The following is a 15,548-nucleotide window of genomic DNA, read 5'->3' on the forward strand; positions in this document are numbered from 1 at the left end:
TTAAAGCATTAAAATGGAATCCTGAAAATAATAAAACGGAAAACACTGATTTTGGGGGAAAAATAAAACTCATTTCACAAGGCTGTAAAAATCCCACAATCCCAGAATATCATAGAGACTTGAGGATGGACTCTTTTGACCAATGGACCTCATCGCTACATGTTAGAAAACACTCTGAGCATCTTACTACACCTTGCAACTAAATAATAAATGGCCTGACAATACCCACAACACCCTAGTATATCGGCAGTGAATATTCCCGAAACACCTGACATGGAAAGTTAGACTTCCGAACGTGGCGAAAGGCTTAATGAATGAGATGTTTGACAGTAAATGGCAGCGTGTGTGAGTATTCCTGCATGCAGATGTGTGAGTGTGTGTGGGCTGTAGAGACAGCTGTTGGTTGTAATGAGTGGCGTACAGTGCAGTGTGTGTGTGGGTTGATTGAGTCACGCATGAGGTACAGAGAGAGGGTGTTGTGCTGTCAGTGGGAGTGAATGCTCTGCTGCACTGGGACCATAAGATGAATGAGCTCTGCAGCGCTCCTGGCAGGAGCTGAGGACCTCCTAAAGACCAGACACACACACTTACACACCTTCACACAGGCTGAGTTTATATTCATTCATGCTGAGCGTGTGTGTGGGTCTATGCATAGCACACATACATGAATCATGCTAGACTCTCTCTCTATCTCTCTTTCTCACACACTCACACTCACACTCACACTCACACACCCTCCGGATCTCCTGATTCTGCCTCCCTGTCATTCAGATTTCCTATCCCTCTGACATCCTGCTATCCTCACTTTCCTCACTTCTCTTCCCTTGACTCCACACGACACCACACACATTTACCAAGTTGCGCGGTTTTACCCCATAACTGGTAGCTCCGCCCACAATGGAATCTCATTGGTTCAAAATCCAGCTCCACATAGCTTTATAATAGACATTGGATTTCTTTTACAATGTCTTTAAGAACTTTTTGAACCGTCAAAGTTTTGGGCGAATCAGTCAATTCACCATATAGCGCTTTTAACTACAGTATGTAGATTGTTTCAAAGCAGCTTTACAGAGATAAACGTATAATTTAAGGTAACAGAGATTGTTTTGGCTTTAGCGGTTCTTTAATAAAGTTATTTTCCAGCTAAAGTTAGTTTTGATTGATTCGCTTCCGTCGCAACGATCATTTGTTATTAAATTAGGGGCCGCCAAGATGGCGTTCACATGCGCATTAAGAATTGTTTCTATAGTTATGTGTGTTTGAATATATGTGCGCAGGTTTGTAATCCCCTACAAACCAAGCCTAAACAAAGTACTGGTCTTTCCTTATAAATTTTGATACAGAATTTTATTTTATTTTATCACTTCGGGGTAGATACGCAAAACTAATTTTCCCGACAACGCTTTTACAATGGAGAGACAGAAATCAGTCAAGTATCATAAGAAAAACAATGGAAAAGTAGTGCAGTGGAATGGAAAAACATCATCTGTGTGAACAAGACTAAGACTTTCGTTCATCTTTGAAATATTTTTATGTAAACATGCACTAGACGGGTGTGTTTGACCGTTGAGCTTGCCTCTTGTGCATGACAGGGGGCAGTGGTGGCCTAATGGTTAGAGAGTCAGACTTGTAACGGTTCGATTCTCAATACCGGCAGGAAAAGTGTAGGTGGGGGAGTGGATGAACAGCGCTCTCCTCCACCCTCAATGCCCTTCACCCACGACTGAGTTGCCCTTCAGCCCCCAATCGCTCCCTGGGCGCCGCAGCAAATGGATGCCCACTACTCCGGGTGTGTGTCCTCACAGTTTGCAGTGTGTGTTTGTTGGAAGAGTTATGACACAGCATTCTAAAAATGTGGTTAAAATAAGTTTAATTTTTGTCTTGAGTGCATCTCGAGAGCTTGCGTTTTCCCCCCTTTCCACTGACCTGTGTTTCGCATCATTAACAGCAAAAATGCATTCTGAGTAAATGATGACACAATTTTTATTTGTGAGTGAACTAAAGGGATGGTCACACTAACTTTTTGTTCCATTCACTTCAATTCATGTGCATGCGACCATTATGCCATTATTTTTACAAAATGTAATATAAGTCTCAGGTGTCCCCAGAAGTTTCAGCTCAAAATACCCCACAGATAATTTTTTGTGCATACATCTTTAAATGCAAATGAGCTTCTCCTCCCCACCCCGTTTTCCAGAAGAGGGCGGAGCCTTTACAGCTCGTGCCTTGGATACTCGGATACTTGATTATTATCTCTATCACGGCCACTGTCATGTGACATTGTAGTTCTTCATCGTCATGAAAGTTTATAATCTGCATGTTTTCAAAGCTATACCAGTCTAAACTTCTTAGAAATAGTTTTCTGAGGGCACACATCCGAAACACGCACACAGAAAGCTGGATGTCAGACGGCGCATACCGTGTGTATTAAACAAAGTTCTCTTTCACGTCTTATTGTGCTTAAACTGTGATATACACACAAAAACACACATAAACAGTCGGTTATGTATGTGAACGTAAACTGCAAGTAAATAAATTGCATGTGTATATCAGATCTGTGTATTAAAGCGTAATTTACAGTACCTACTGCTAAATATGCTGTTGAAATGAATCAAAAAACAGAAAATCACTCACTGCTCTTGATTGAATAATTTTAGTAGATTTAACAAGAATACATTTCTTATTTGAATTCTGTTTTCTGAGGTGATAAACTTGACGGATTGTGTACAGCTCATTCAGGGCGTGGTCTATGCTAATAGGGCAGAGTCTGTGGGCGGAGCCTGTGCAATGTCCATTACCATTTATAGGGTGGTTGTGTACACACACTGCCGACACACATGTATGTTCAAACACCATGTCAAAGGGAATTTTGCATAATAGGTCACCTTTAATGAAGTCTGACCTGCGAATTTATATTACGCGAGGACTTAAGCAATAGAAGATTGATACGTCACATTGTGACCTTTTAGCTCAATTAAAAGAATACAAACTTTAAATATGCGGGATTGCAACATTTCAGTGTAGTGGAGCATATTGCATATTTTTACATTTGGGATGTTGATTTTTTTTTTAAGGCAGCAGAATGTGGCATGATATATTACGACTGCTGCAGTGTCCGTAGAAATTTTGCATTACCAAAGTCTAGTGTGACCGCAGCTTACCCTTTAATTCAAATCCAATATCTGCATGTCCTATATGTTGCATATAGATGTACACTTTTTATGGGGTTTAGATACTTTTTCACAGCACTGTAGCTAGTTTTAAACCATCAGTATTAGTAACAACATATGTGATCCTGGATCATAAAACCAGTCATAAGTCGCACGGGTATATTTGTGGCAATAGCCGACAATACATTGTATGGGTCAAAATTATTGATTTTTATTTTATGCCAAAAATCGTTTGGATATTAAGTAAAGATCATGTTCCATGAAGATATTTTGTAAATTTCCTACCGTAAATATATAAAACTTGTATTTTTGTGAGTGAATGCAAGCACTATCGTCAACATAAATGGACAACTTTAAAGGCGATTTTCTCAATGTTTAGATTTTTTTGCACCCTCAGATTCTCAAATAGTTGTATCTCGGCCAAATATGATGATGTATAAATCTCAATTTAAAAAAATTTACCCATGTGAATGGTTTTGTGGTCCAGGGTCACATATTTCTATTTCTTTTTTTTCTTTTTTTTTTGTAGACTGAGACTCATAAACTGCTGTACAGTTTCTAATAGTGAGTGAAGTTTATCTCAGTTGTGCAGTACAGCTGACATATGCCTGTCTCACTTCACTAACCCAGAGCATCAGGACACACCACGAGCTCAGCATTACGGCATATGGACACTTAGATGAAACATTTAAGCCTTTGCCCGGTTTATCTGCTGTTAGCAGCATAAGCATTGAAAACTTTAAAGAGTAGCATTTTTAGAGCTAACTAGTATATACTGGTGCTCCTAGAAAATTAAGTGTGACCAGAGATGGAAACCTGAGTCTGAAGGCCCTTATGTCGTACATCTGAATGCATATAGAATTGACTTGACTTTGACTTGAGACTTGACTTGAAAAACGTGACCTTGTGAACCTGTAGCCTGTGCATATTGGTGCTCAAAAGGGCGGCAGAATGGCCTCAAACGTTGTCCCCTAATGATCTAATGATGGTGCAAATGATAATGAGTGGCACAGTACAAATGATACATGACATGAGTCGCTGTACACGGGGGCACGCAGTGTTTGCTGCCTCATTCCTCTTTCGTCTGCAGGGCATTCCCTGTCAGAGACACTATCTGTCTGTCAGGATGCTTCTGAGAGTATCGCCAGTGCGCTCGATTTCAGACAGACAGAGGGAGACACACCTGCTGTCTCGGGGAATGTGTCAGAATGGGTTTCTCACTGAGGAAGCATCACAGCTGGTGTCTCCTTTGAGACCGATCACGTAAATTCTGGATGACATGCCCACCTATTTCTGTTTCTCTGATGGAGACTAGTGGTTAAAGATTCGGGCTGGAGGCCAAAGGCTGTAGGTTTTGATTCTAGTAAGGGTTCATTTATGGACCTTTGATGGCGACTGAACCTGTAATAAGTAAACTGCTAAATTACTTCTATTTGTTAGAATCTTAAAGGAATAGTTGAGCCAAACTTCAGTCAGACTGCCTTTCCAAACCCATATGGCTTTCGTATGTTGAGTATTGGCCCATGTGTACATCTCCATGTAACAAATGTAAATGAGACACTCCATAACACCTAATTCCATTGTTAGTTGCGTTTCTTATACCAACGTTATATTAAATTCATTTTGTTTTGTGGAGGCACGAATAGGATTTGAGAGAAATGGTGGAGGGCAAAATTGTGGGTAAAAAAAGACTTTTGTTCATCACAAATCAATCGTATGACTTCAGAAAACTTGTAGTAATGTAGTATAAGTCGTATTGGTCACTTTTGTGGTGCTTTATTGCCATTTTTCGGACTTTGTTCATCCGTCCTTATTCATTTTCATAGTACATACGAGCGCTCCCTCTTATTGAGATTCTCCGTTTGTGTCCAAGGAAGAAAGAAAATAACACTAGTTTGGATTTGGACATTCCTGTGTACACAGAATAAACTCTGTTTTAAATGTATGAAATTCATAGTTGTCAATTATAATTACGAAGCACACATCTTGTCTTTCCCAGCATCAGCAAGAGTATGATCCCATGCAACTACATTAGCCATTGTTTTAAAGAGCTTATTATGCTCAGCACTGGATCTCTATTAAACACAAACGCCGTTCTTCCTCTAATGAGTCTCGACCTTGCTTGTCAGTGGTCCCGGGGGAAACGGAACATTCCCAAAATATCATTTGAGTTGTAATAGGATTTTAATCAAGCCTTTAATCTATTATCGGCCCCACCACCGCCCCCACCCTTGCTTTCCGGTGGCAACCCACGGTGTCAGAAAGTGTTTCCACGCTTCACTTTGGATGTGAACTGTGCCGGAGCGAGCCGAGCAAAGCTGTTAAATACGGCCAAACCCAACTCCAAATCTTTAATGCAGCGGAATTTAGCCCCTAATTAAACCTTAATATCATGTCAATTCAAATTAGCACGGCTAGAGGCGAGTGGAGCACCAACTCTGGCCCTTTTTTTTTTCTTCATTTTGCTCTCCCGAGAGAAGGGAATACAAAGAGGAGAGAAATGTCAGCAGGGAATGACGTGATAGATTAGAAATATTAAGGTCCATTAAATGGAAGTGTGTGTGCTGAGCGGAGCAGTTAAATGTGCGCTGTGACCCTGAGGGTTGCTGACATTCCTGCTGTTCACCCAGACTGTCTCAAATCACACACACACACACACACACTCTCTCTCTGCCTCACTTTGTGCCAGCTGCCGGTGCTCTCGTGCCCTGTACAGGAGCAGAGGGTGGTCTTTCCAACCGGAAAGAGATGAGTTTAATTTCATAATCACAATAATATAATTTGTTGGGAAGATTCAATTCCAGTAGCAACTCAAGCCTCATTAAAGAAGACATACTAGATAGGCTCACATATCCAGACCTTTGACTATCAGCATAAAGTCTGGTCTGCATCGTAGCTTATTCTAGCCAAGAATTGGCCACTTAAGGTGATTGCACAGGACTTGTGCTCTGAGGAATACTGACATTCAATGGGGATGTTGTTTCACAAAGATGTAGAGGGGATAGCACAAGGCTTTGGAAAAGCGATGCTTCATCATGCGCCTAAAAGTTAAGGAGATTTTAACTTCTTCTCTGACATAGGAACCCTTTGACCAATGAGAATTTCCAAACAGACTCGCCTCTTTTCACTCTCAAGTCTGATTGCTTGTATAGAGAACTTTGACTTCTGGTCGTTGGAGTCGCTGTGTTTTCTGGCCTCCTTGTTCAGTTTACAAGACGGTGAACATCTCTGAGTCCTCTGTAATCCCAGCTTTCCCCCAACTAGCGATGCCCCTGCTTCCAGTTACTTTCCAAACTTTTTCAATGAGAGTTGGCAATTTAAAGCAAAATGATATACCGCAATCATTTGAGACAACAAAGTTGATTAGAATTTACATTTACATTTATGCATTTGGCAGACGCTTTTATCCAAAGCGACTTGCATTGCATTTCAAGGTACACATTTACATTCTTATCAGTTCTTGCTTTCTCTGGGAATCGAACCCATGACCTTGGCGTTGCAAGCACCAATGCTCTACAGCAGTGGTTCTCAAAGTGTGGTACGCAGGCTCCGTCTAGTGGTACGCAGAGGAATCACTGAATTTCACACGTAAGATCAAACCGGTGTGATCTTTTACTGTCTATTGGGTGCTCAGTCTTGGCTGGTCCCTGGAGCGTAAGATACGATTACACCGGTGTAGAACGGCCAGTGCATCACGTGATCAACTGCTAAATTCAAATGTGCTTTTGCAGTTGGCTGGCGCTGAGCCAGAGACGGACGCGCGCCACTCAGGCGCTGTCAAATATCACAATTATTCAGTGTTTTTAACCACATAATGTTTATTTATGGTTTCAGACATTTAAATTCACCTAAGTACTAAAAAAACAATACATTTAGAATTTGTAAAATACACACTGATGTCTATGGAAGCGGAAATAATAATAATTTCCATTATATTATTCATATCAGATTGTGTAAGTTACACATTGTGTTAGTAACTTTAAAGTTAACTCTATTCTTCTCCCAGTTCACCGGCCACTTACTTTCATGTATTTCGGGAGAAGTGGATAAATTCACGTGCTGTAAATCCAACAGACCCGATTCTCTGAACAGTGGTACAAACTAACATGACGGCGCATATAGCTCAACTAACGTGATCGTTATAAAGGTGTTTAAACAACATAACACTTCCACTTGCATATATTTGACAGTCGGAATATCAAATATTTCATGCAATAGCTAACAAATTTGTGAATATTTTGAATAAAAAAATTAAATAAAAGCAGATCATTAGTCAGTCAGCGATATTGTGGCTGCGGTGTGTCACATGACAAGCAATGACGCGTCACCATGGAAACAGTACAGTGATCAGTTCTAAATAATGATCGCCTTGAAAAACTCACAGGGGTCAGCCAGAATATTTTAAATGTACATTTAAAAAGGTTAAATATCAATACACAGCTTGTGTGTTTTTTTTTTTTTAAATTAAGTACAGTACTTTTTTTTACTTAATATTTTAAGTACAGTAGGCTACAGTTTTTATTTCACTTTTAGGTGCAATACATTTGAATTGAATCATTATTTAAGTTTTTTTATTTACCTGTATGTAAGCAGTGCAGTGTTAATGTTCAAACTGTGTTTTTACAATGTTTAAAGTGGCTGACAATAATAAATATTCTTATTTGAAATTAAGCTGCCTCATTTTTGAGCTGTGCATAACCTTAGCTAAATAGTTAGGCCTACTACGCTACTGTATTCAAATTGGTCATTATGGTGGTACTTGGAGAGCCAAATATTTTCTGAGGTGGTACTTGGTGTAAAAAGTTTGAGAACCACTGCTCTACAGGTTGAGCTACATATAACTTATGTATTTATATATATATATAACTTAGCATTATAATTGCAGTCAACCTTCAGGGATTAAATCGACGTCCGTGTGTGAACGCACCTGAAGACGACCAATTACAGTCCAAACCTGTCCACCTTAAGTTGTGTAGAAGCGAACCAGTCAGATTGGAAACTGGTCCACCAAATCATGGCACATTTTGTTCTGTGCAATTGCTATGTCTCATTTCGAAGACTAAAGTAGTCTTCTATTTCTCATTATCATTCTCACTTCTTATATTTCATTGCGTTCTAAAGGAATTACAACAATTTCCAACATTTTCACACAGGAAATGGTCAATTTTATAATGGTAGCTTTCCTGAAATGAGACGTCCTTGATGACGTATGCAGTCAACACACGCAGCCTGCAAATTGAGACACAACTAATATGCATCAGGCAGTGCCCATGCCGAGACTACACACTACCTGTTCAACAGTGCTACTGTAGAGGACCGTAACACAATCCTCTTCCTCAGTAGGTTTGGACTCGATTACTCCGAAATGACACCAATGATCAAAACTGTTTGTTTACCGGAAAACAAAGACTACAAAGAATATCAATGTGAGTGCAGACAGTGGAGCTCGCATGATCCGCTTCCTGATCCGTTGGGTTCTGCAAAGAATAGGACTGTAGAGATAACCAAATCACCTTGAGCACTCTCTAGTCACTCTGTACGGTCATTTTTCATGTCAGTAAAGGAGAGAGTCTGTCTTGCTTTGAAAGAATACTTGAGTGCTGAGCTACTTACTTTTAGGGGACTTGCCATTTTGCTGATGTATTTCATCCAAAGTCCCTTACGCCACAATTCCTGCCGGAGCGTTCTGGGGTTAAGAGTCTCGCTCATGAATGCAATTGTTACACGTCAAGATTGTCATATCTGTAATTCAACCTCCCACAACCCAGTTACAGTGACTTACGCTCAGGATTAAATTGCTGTCCTTCACATTAGCAGCCAAGATCCTTGACCCTCTGCAACTTCCGGTTGCTACAGAAAGATCTGTCTTTATCTGTCCGTTTAGATACCTTACATATATTTTATGAAAACCCCAGGCATGAAAACTTCTCACCTTTCAGCGAAATTTGCCGTTTTAAAACCAAAATGGGTCATGAGAAAATCTTTTCAATGAAAATCTCAAATGAAGATCGCGGAACTCCAGCTTACTTGTCTGTGTTTTCAGATCATCCGCTCTTCTTCAGAAGTGTAGGTTGCCAGATACTATTGAAAAGACCGGGTAGAAAACGTCCTCTTTTAACAGAAAAGCTCTGACTGGGGTTTAAATTATTGAAATCTGGCAACCGTAAGCAAGCATGAACGCTCGTAAAAACAGTCTGTAATGTGTTGTCTTCTCCTTTATTTGACAAAAATAAGTGGTTTTGGTCAAGTTTTTATTTTTAAACAGATTTTAGTCTTGTCTCGAGCCCCCCTCCCCCCCATACTGCCGTATCCCTCTCACCTTTTTTACCCCTGACCAGTTTTCATGCCATGTTCGTTTGTTCAGGGTGATATTTTCAGACTTAAGGTGTTAAAGAGTGATTGGATCACGATTCCATTGACAGTTCATTTGTTTCTTTCAGCACTGTGACATCAGCCGTGTTCACCGTGGGGGACAACGTGGTGTCTGGAAGTGACGATCGCACCGTCAAGGTGTGGGACCTGAAGAACATGAGATCCCCAATTGCTACCATTCGCACAGACTCAGCCGTTAATAGGTAAGAGCTGCAGGTTGGTGAGGTGTAAGACAGCTTCCTGAGACTTTTGTCTCTGAACAAGTAGAGGCAACAGTGCCTTTTTTTTTAGAAAGTTCTGGAAAATTGAGAAACCGTATTCCTCAACATCTAGATATTTTGAAAGGAATAAGTAAAGTCAGACTTCTGAACCAGAAATAGTTTGAAAGTAAGGGTGTCACGATTCTCCAAATCCTCGATTCGATTACATTTTCGATTCTAAAGTCACGGTTCGATTCGATTCTCGATTTGTTTGATTGTAAAAAAAATTGTATCACAATAAGTGTATTGTGATTGTCACTAACATTTTAGTAACTAAACTGAATTTTATCAGGTTTATGACAACATGTTACAATGTTTACATGGTACAATTTCTGGTAAGCTACACATTTTTATTATTTCAATTCAATTCAATTATTGTGATTTAATATAATATTGACTCATTTGGATAAATATTAGGCAGGCTACACAAGACAGGCGTTAAAACAACTCACCTAATGCTGTAAACATATAGAGAGCCCTATCAGCTGGTAGTAGGCTATTATTTAAGGTTAAAAATAATTAAATATAATGCGTTTTTTTATTATAATAACAACTTTATTTAATGATATAAGTAAAAAATATAATATGTAATATAGAACACATATTTAGCAAAATACTCTCTATAGCTATTTTTTTTTCTTGCCAACTACGTGCTATAGCTTATATTATGGTCATTAAACGGCTTTCCTGAGGTAAATGTGACATAATTGTTCTCCAGCTATGTTATTGACCTCTTCACGCTGATGAAAAACACTGATTGATCGATATTATGTATGAGGAATATAGCCTACATTTCGGTAAGTTGTAGTATCTTTCAACAGTGTTCGTGTTTTTTTTTTACTATTAGCTAGTAGCTATAGATGATCGGTTCACGTGCACTAGGGATCTGTCACGTAACATTTACAAGCGCCAAAACGGTATTTATTGTTTGAATTTCGTAATAAAATTGACAGAATCTGAGAGCTGAGATTTTTTTTATATCATAAAGTAACCTACTCTAGTCTGTCGGTCTCCGTGTCCTCTTTGCTTCGCGATTTTTCTGTGCGTGAGAGCGTGTGAAAAGTGTCAATTGCCTGTGTCTCACGGTGAATGCGTGAGAGTTGGCAGCTCTGGCAGCACTTCAACACATGTTTTTTTTTTTTTTTTTTTTTGCTTGGCAAGCCGAGCTGACGTGACAGGGGGCGTGACAGCATCGACGATTCCATTTTTTGATTCGATAATCGAGACTGAGCATTCATTTGTGACACCCTTATTTGAAAGATTTGGATAATATTTTTGGTTGGTAGTTGATTGATATTTACTCTTAGTGTAAACACTATCTAGCTCTATTTACATTAAAAGGCAACGAATAGCATCTGTACACTAAGTGCAAGCAGTGATGGATGCTATTCACACAAAGTGTTATTTGTAAATTGTCTAACTGATGGGAATGAAAATAGCCTTTGCCAACCAGTTGATCTATTTGCATTTAGTATGAATACACATTGTCTTATTTCTTTATACTTAGAGTTGATTGATTGATTCACTGTACTAACCTGCAGGATAAGCGTCTCTGCCAACCAAAGAATCATCGCTCTGCCACATGACAACAGGCAGGTCAGACTGTTTGACATGAATGGGGTCCGTCTGGCCCGTCTCCCACGGAGCAACAGACAGGTGCGTTTCTCACAGGGACGTTTTATTGCCTTTCTTTTTGCTCCATGTCTGTCAAGTTGCCTCTCACTCTTTAAGCACTCGACAGTTCCTTGGATTGTTTTCGATTATGTTTCTCCCTATGGACCGTCTCTTAAAAAGGGAAAGCAACTCAGTCGTTTTTTAAATTTTTAGCATCGTATATATGATTCCAACTATGTTGCTTCAAATTATAGGTAGCAAAATTATGCCATCTTCTGCCATCTGCCTATTGAGAAATATTATTACAATTTGAAATAATTGTTTTCTACTTTAATATATTTTAAAATTGATATTAAAACGTTAGTTAAAATATTAATTTGGTGTCACATAATCCTTCAGAAATCATTCTGATATGCTGCTCAAGAAACATTTCTTAAAATTATAAATGTAGAAAACTTAACTTAAACTTGGCTGCTTAATATTTTTTATTTCAGGATTATATGATGAATAAAAGTTTAAAAGAACTATCTATTTGAAATAGAAATCTTTTGTAATTATATGTCTAAACTATCACTTTTGATCAATTTAATGCATCCTTGCTGAATGAAAGTATTAGTTGATTTATAAAAAAATGTTTTGAATGGTAGTGTATAAGTAGTTTATTAAAATTTTCAGATGGAGTTGTATGTATTCCTTTTTACTATGTATTCAGCAGATACAAAAACACCTTTTTAGAAGACTTAAAATGGTTTTAAATTAAGCGTTTGCTTTTGCAAGAGATGTGTGACGAGAAATGAAGCCATAGTTTCAGAAATTGTAAGCACTTTTACAAAAACTGTTATGAATTTTGATTTAGTTTAAACAGTGTCTAGCACTTATATACTTTTGCAAGTTACATATTGACTTTAATGTAATATAATTTCCGGTTTAAACCCCTATAATAATAATTTCACACATACACACACACACACGTATATGTATGTACTCTAATATGTATATGTATATATATATATATATATTGTACTTTTGAATGCGTCCTGACACACCCATGTTGCATTTAACTCGCAGGGCCATCGGCGCATGGTGTGCTGCTCTGCCTGGAACGAGGAGAACCAAGCCTGCAATCTGTTCACCTGTGGCTTCGACCGCCAGGCCATCGGCTGGAACATCAACATCCCGGCCCTGCTGCAGGAGAAGTGACACGCTCACACACAGAGTCTCACACACGCTCAACACACCACTGAATCCTCCGACACGTTCTTCAGTGCCACACCTTCAGTAGATTTTACTAAAGAACACATCGTGAAACTATTCAGTGCTTCATTCCAGTGTGCGTCTACGGTCACTGTCCCGCGGTCATCATCCCGTCATGCCTTGATCGTGTGAGGAACTCGTGTATTTAATGGATATTCTGCATATCTATCCCTGCGCTGGTCATGTGGTATGGTGAAGTTCCTCCCAGTCTCGTTACCCCGTTTTTACGTGTTTGCATGATGCGACTCGTGAATCCTGCGAGACCAGGACATTCCTTCACGCTGTTACATTTAAGTCATTTTTCACTATTTTTGTTGTGCAATGTTCAGTTTGTTTCTTTGTACAGATGACTTTTTTTATTTTTTTTCGACAGCATTTTAGATTTTGTTTCGTTTTGTATAAATTTCTGCTTTGCTTTTTATAGAGATGAAATGTGCGAAAGAAACGGAGCACTCTGCCTTTGTGAACGGAAATCGGCAAACGCATTTACGGATCCGCACCTTCTTGATGTTCTGATTGGAACCGCCGTTCAAGCGGCCAATCAGCTTCTTTCAGTGTTGCCGCGGCCCATTTGCATGACAAACCCGCCTCTGTCAAATATGTGAAGCAAAATGCTGTATAATTGCTGTGTTATTCTCATTCACCCTATTGAAAACATAAAGAAGCTGAGACTTTGTAAGTATCGTGACAGTTTATGAAGCCCTACGATTGATGTTCACTTCCCTTTCAAGGGCTTTCATGTTGTGTAGAAGTAAATATTTGAATCAATCCATCTGAATTCAGAACAAGTGCACATGTTGCTGTAGTTTTTACTTGAGGAGAGTTCTCGCTATTGTAATATTCGTCGATAATTATCAGAGCAAATGTCAATGCCTTGCTCAGTGTGATCTGATGCTTGACACTGATGCGTTCTGATGTACTTTGGACTCCTTGTGATGTGAACAACTGTGCTTAGCCGGTATTTACAGAAACATCTTCTGTAAATTCATAAATAATCCTTAAATGGAAGTTCTTCCGTCAGTGTGTTACAATCGGCATCGTTACTGCATTACTGGACTTTCACCAGAACTTCATTGGACTTTAATTAGAAACGCTGGTGGAAAGTGTCAGTTCATTCTGTTTCACGTAGACAGTCTGTTAAATCTGTTCGGTCTAACAAAAATGTGCAATGTATTTTTGTGTGATGTCCATGTTTAATGGGCTGTACTTGACTTTAGAGTTGAAATGTACATGAAAACACATAGAAAACACTTTTTTTATCCAGCTGTCAAACACCACGTGCTGACGTCATCATGATGTACGCATATGACCCATCAGAACGTCCTTTAAAAAATGAGTCTGATCTTCAACATTTTAGTGGTCTCTCTAACTTGGTATAATGTTCTGTGGAGTATTCTGTATTGAGCCTTTTTTTTTTTTTTGAGAGTAACTTAATTTGCTGTATTTTAAAAACATATTGCATCATAAAATGACAATGTAGAGATATAGAATCAATTAAATCACTCACTGCTGGGCTTCACAATAAAGTGAAAATGTCTTTCAAAGATCACATTGTTTTGATTAAACCAATAATTTGACAAATAGTGTGTACAAAAACACCTGGCTTTTAAACTTTCTTTCATTAGATTAATAAAAATTAGGAATATGAATGAATATATATATATATATTACAGCACAACAAATAGAATCAGGTCAAAGTATAACACAACGTGATTGTTTTAGTTTTTATTCACATAAACATTCACTTTTTACTCAAGTGCAATGTACAGACCTTAGCAGCATATGCTTTTGGGTTAAAATTTACACTTTATTAAGAGAGATCTTAAGGTTATTCTTTTAATTTTCTGTATTTTTTTCTACAAATTTTTACAAAATGTACAGTCATTAGTACAATATTGCCAATCAATCATGCCTTTACGACTGAATTACTTGACGTAGGTTCGTCCAGGGTTTTTTATGTTTCTGTTGTGATGAAGAAAACGCTCAACTCAAACATAAAATGAATGATGCAAAAAAAGAAGGTAAATACACATGTGCATTAACAGTCTTTCAAGTTATGGAAATTTCAAACTGGGTTGTCAGTGCGGTGAAAATAGCCATGAACCAGATTTTTATTTTATTTAACATCATCAAGATGATCCTTTGAGCAATTACTGGGAATAAAAAAAAAAAAAATACTTAAAATACAGATAACAGAAAAAGGCAGGTAATGTTGAGCCATGTTTGAACGGTCAATTTCTCTATCTTTCTATTGACGTTATATTTCTATGGGTAGACAAAGTGTATCACGTTTAATCTTGGATAGATTCATTATCATTTAAAAAATATATAACATCAGGTGAGACACTAAACGGGTCTGAGTGAGACTTGAAAATATATTTGCCACCACTAGGTGTCCCTGTGACATTTTGAGCTGTTTGTAAAGGGTGGCCACATGACATCAGCAAGGGTTGACAAAGTGGCATTCGAAAAGATTCATCCTGAAAGCTTATTAAAGAATACATGAATAACAAATTGCAAAGACAAATGACTAACTTATAATAATGGAGTAGGATGATTCTATTGGTATACAACAATAAACATCTTTACAGATGAATTGTGACTTGGTCAAATAATATATATATCGAGGTTAAAGCATACACATTAAAACAGACAAAACGTAAATCTAAATCAAATGACATGAATGAGAAGGATCTGTAAATGAAATAAACAAATGCAGGTGAATCATTGGTTAAACCTCTGGTAAAGTGGCATGCATTTCAAAGGTTGGGTCGGGGCTTTACAAAGCAATTTGTAATGTGCTCGGTTTGTAAATGAACCCATTAAGTACAAATTACTCCATAATCACGGATCTCTACTCGCACTCGCATTTTCTTTT

General features: G+C 38.3%; 1 protein-coding gene across 4 annotated transcripts in view; it reads left to right on the top strand.

Annotated features, from left to right (window-relative positions):
• Positions 1-14,214, top strand: part of wdr37 (WD repeat domain 37) — a 40,960-nt gene extending 26,746 nt beyond the window's left edge. For all 4 annotated transcript variants that reach the window (XM_084102442.1, XM_084102443.1, XM_084102444.1 and 1 more), the window contains 3 exons: positions 9,611-9,745; positions 11,344-11,458; positions 12,485-14,214. In XM_084102442.1, coding sequence (XP_083958568.1) covers positions 9,611-9,745; positions 11,344-11,458; positions 12,485-12,616 — 382 coding nt within the window. In that variant the 3' untranslated portion in view covers positions 12,617-14,214. The remainder of the gene's footprint in view (positions 1-9,610; positions 9,746-11,343; positions 11,459-12,484) is intronic.
• Positions 14,215-15,548: the final 1,334 nt, after the last annotated feature.

The sequence above is a fragment of the Abramis brama genome (genome assembly GCF_963993115.1).
Source record: "Abramis brama genome assembly, chromosome: 24".
Taxonomy (NCBI): Eukaryota; Metazoa; Chordata; class Actinopteri; order Cypriniformes; family Leuciscidae; genus Abramis; species Abramis brama.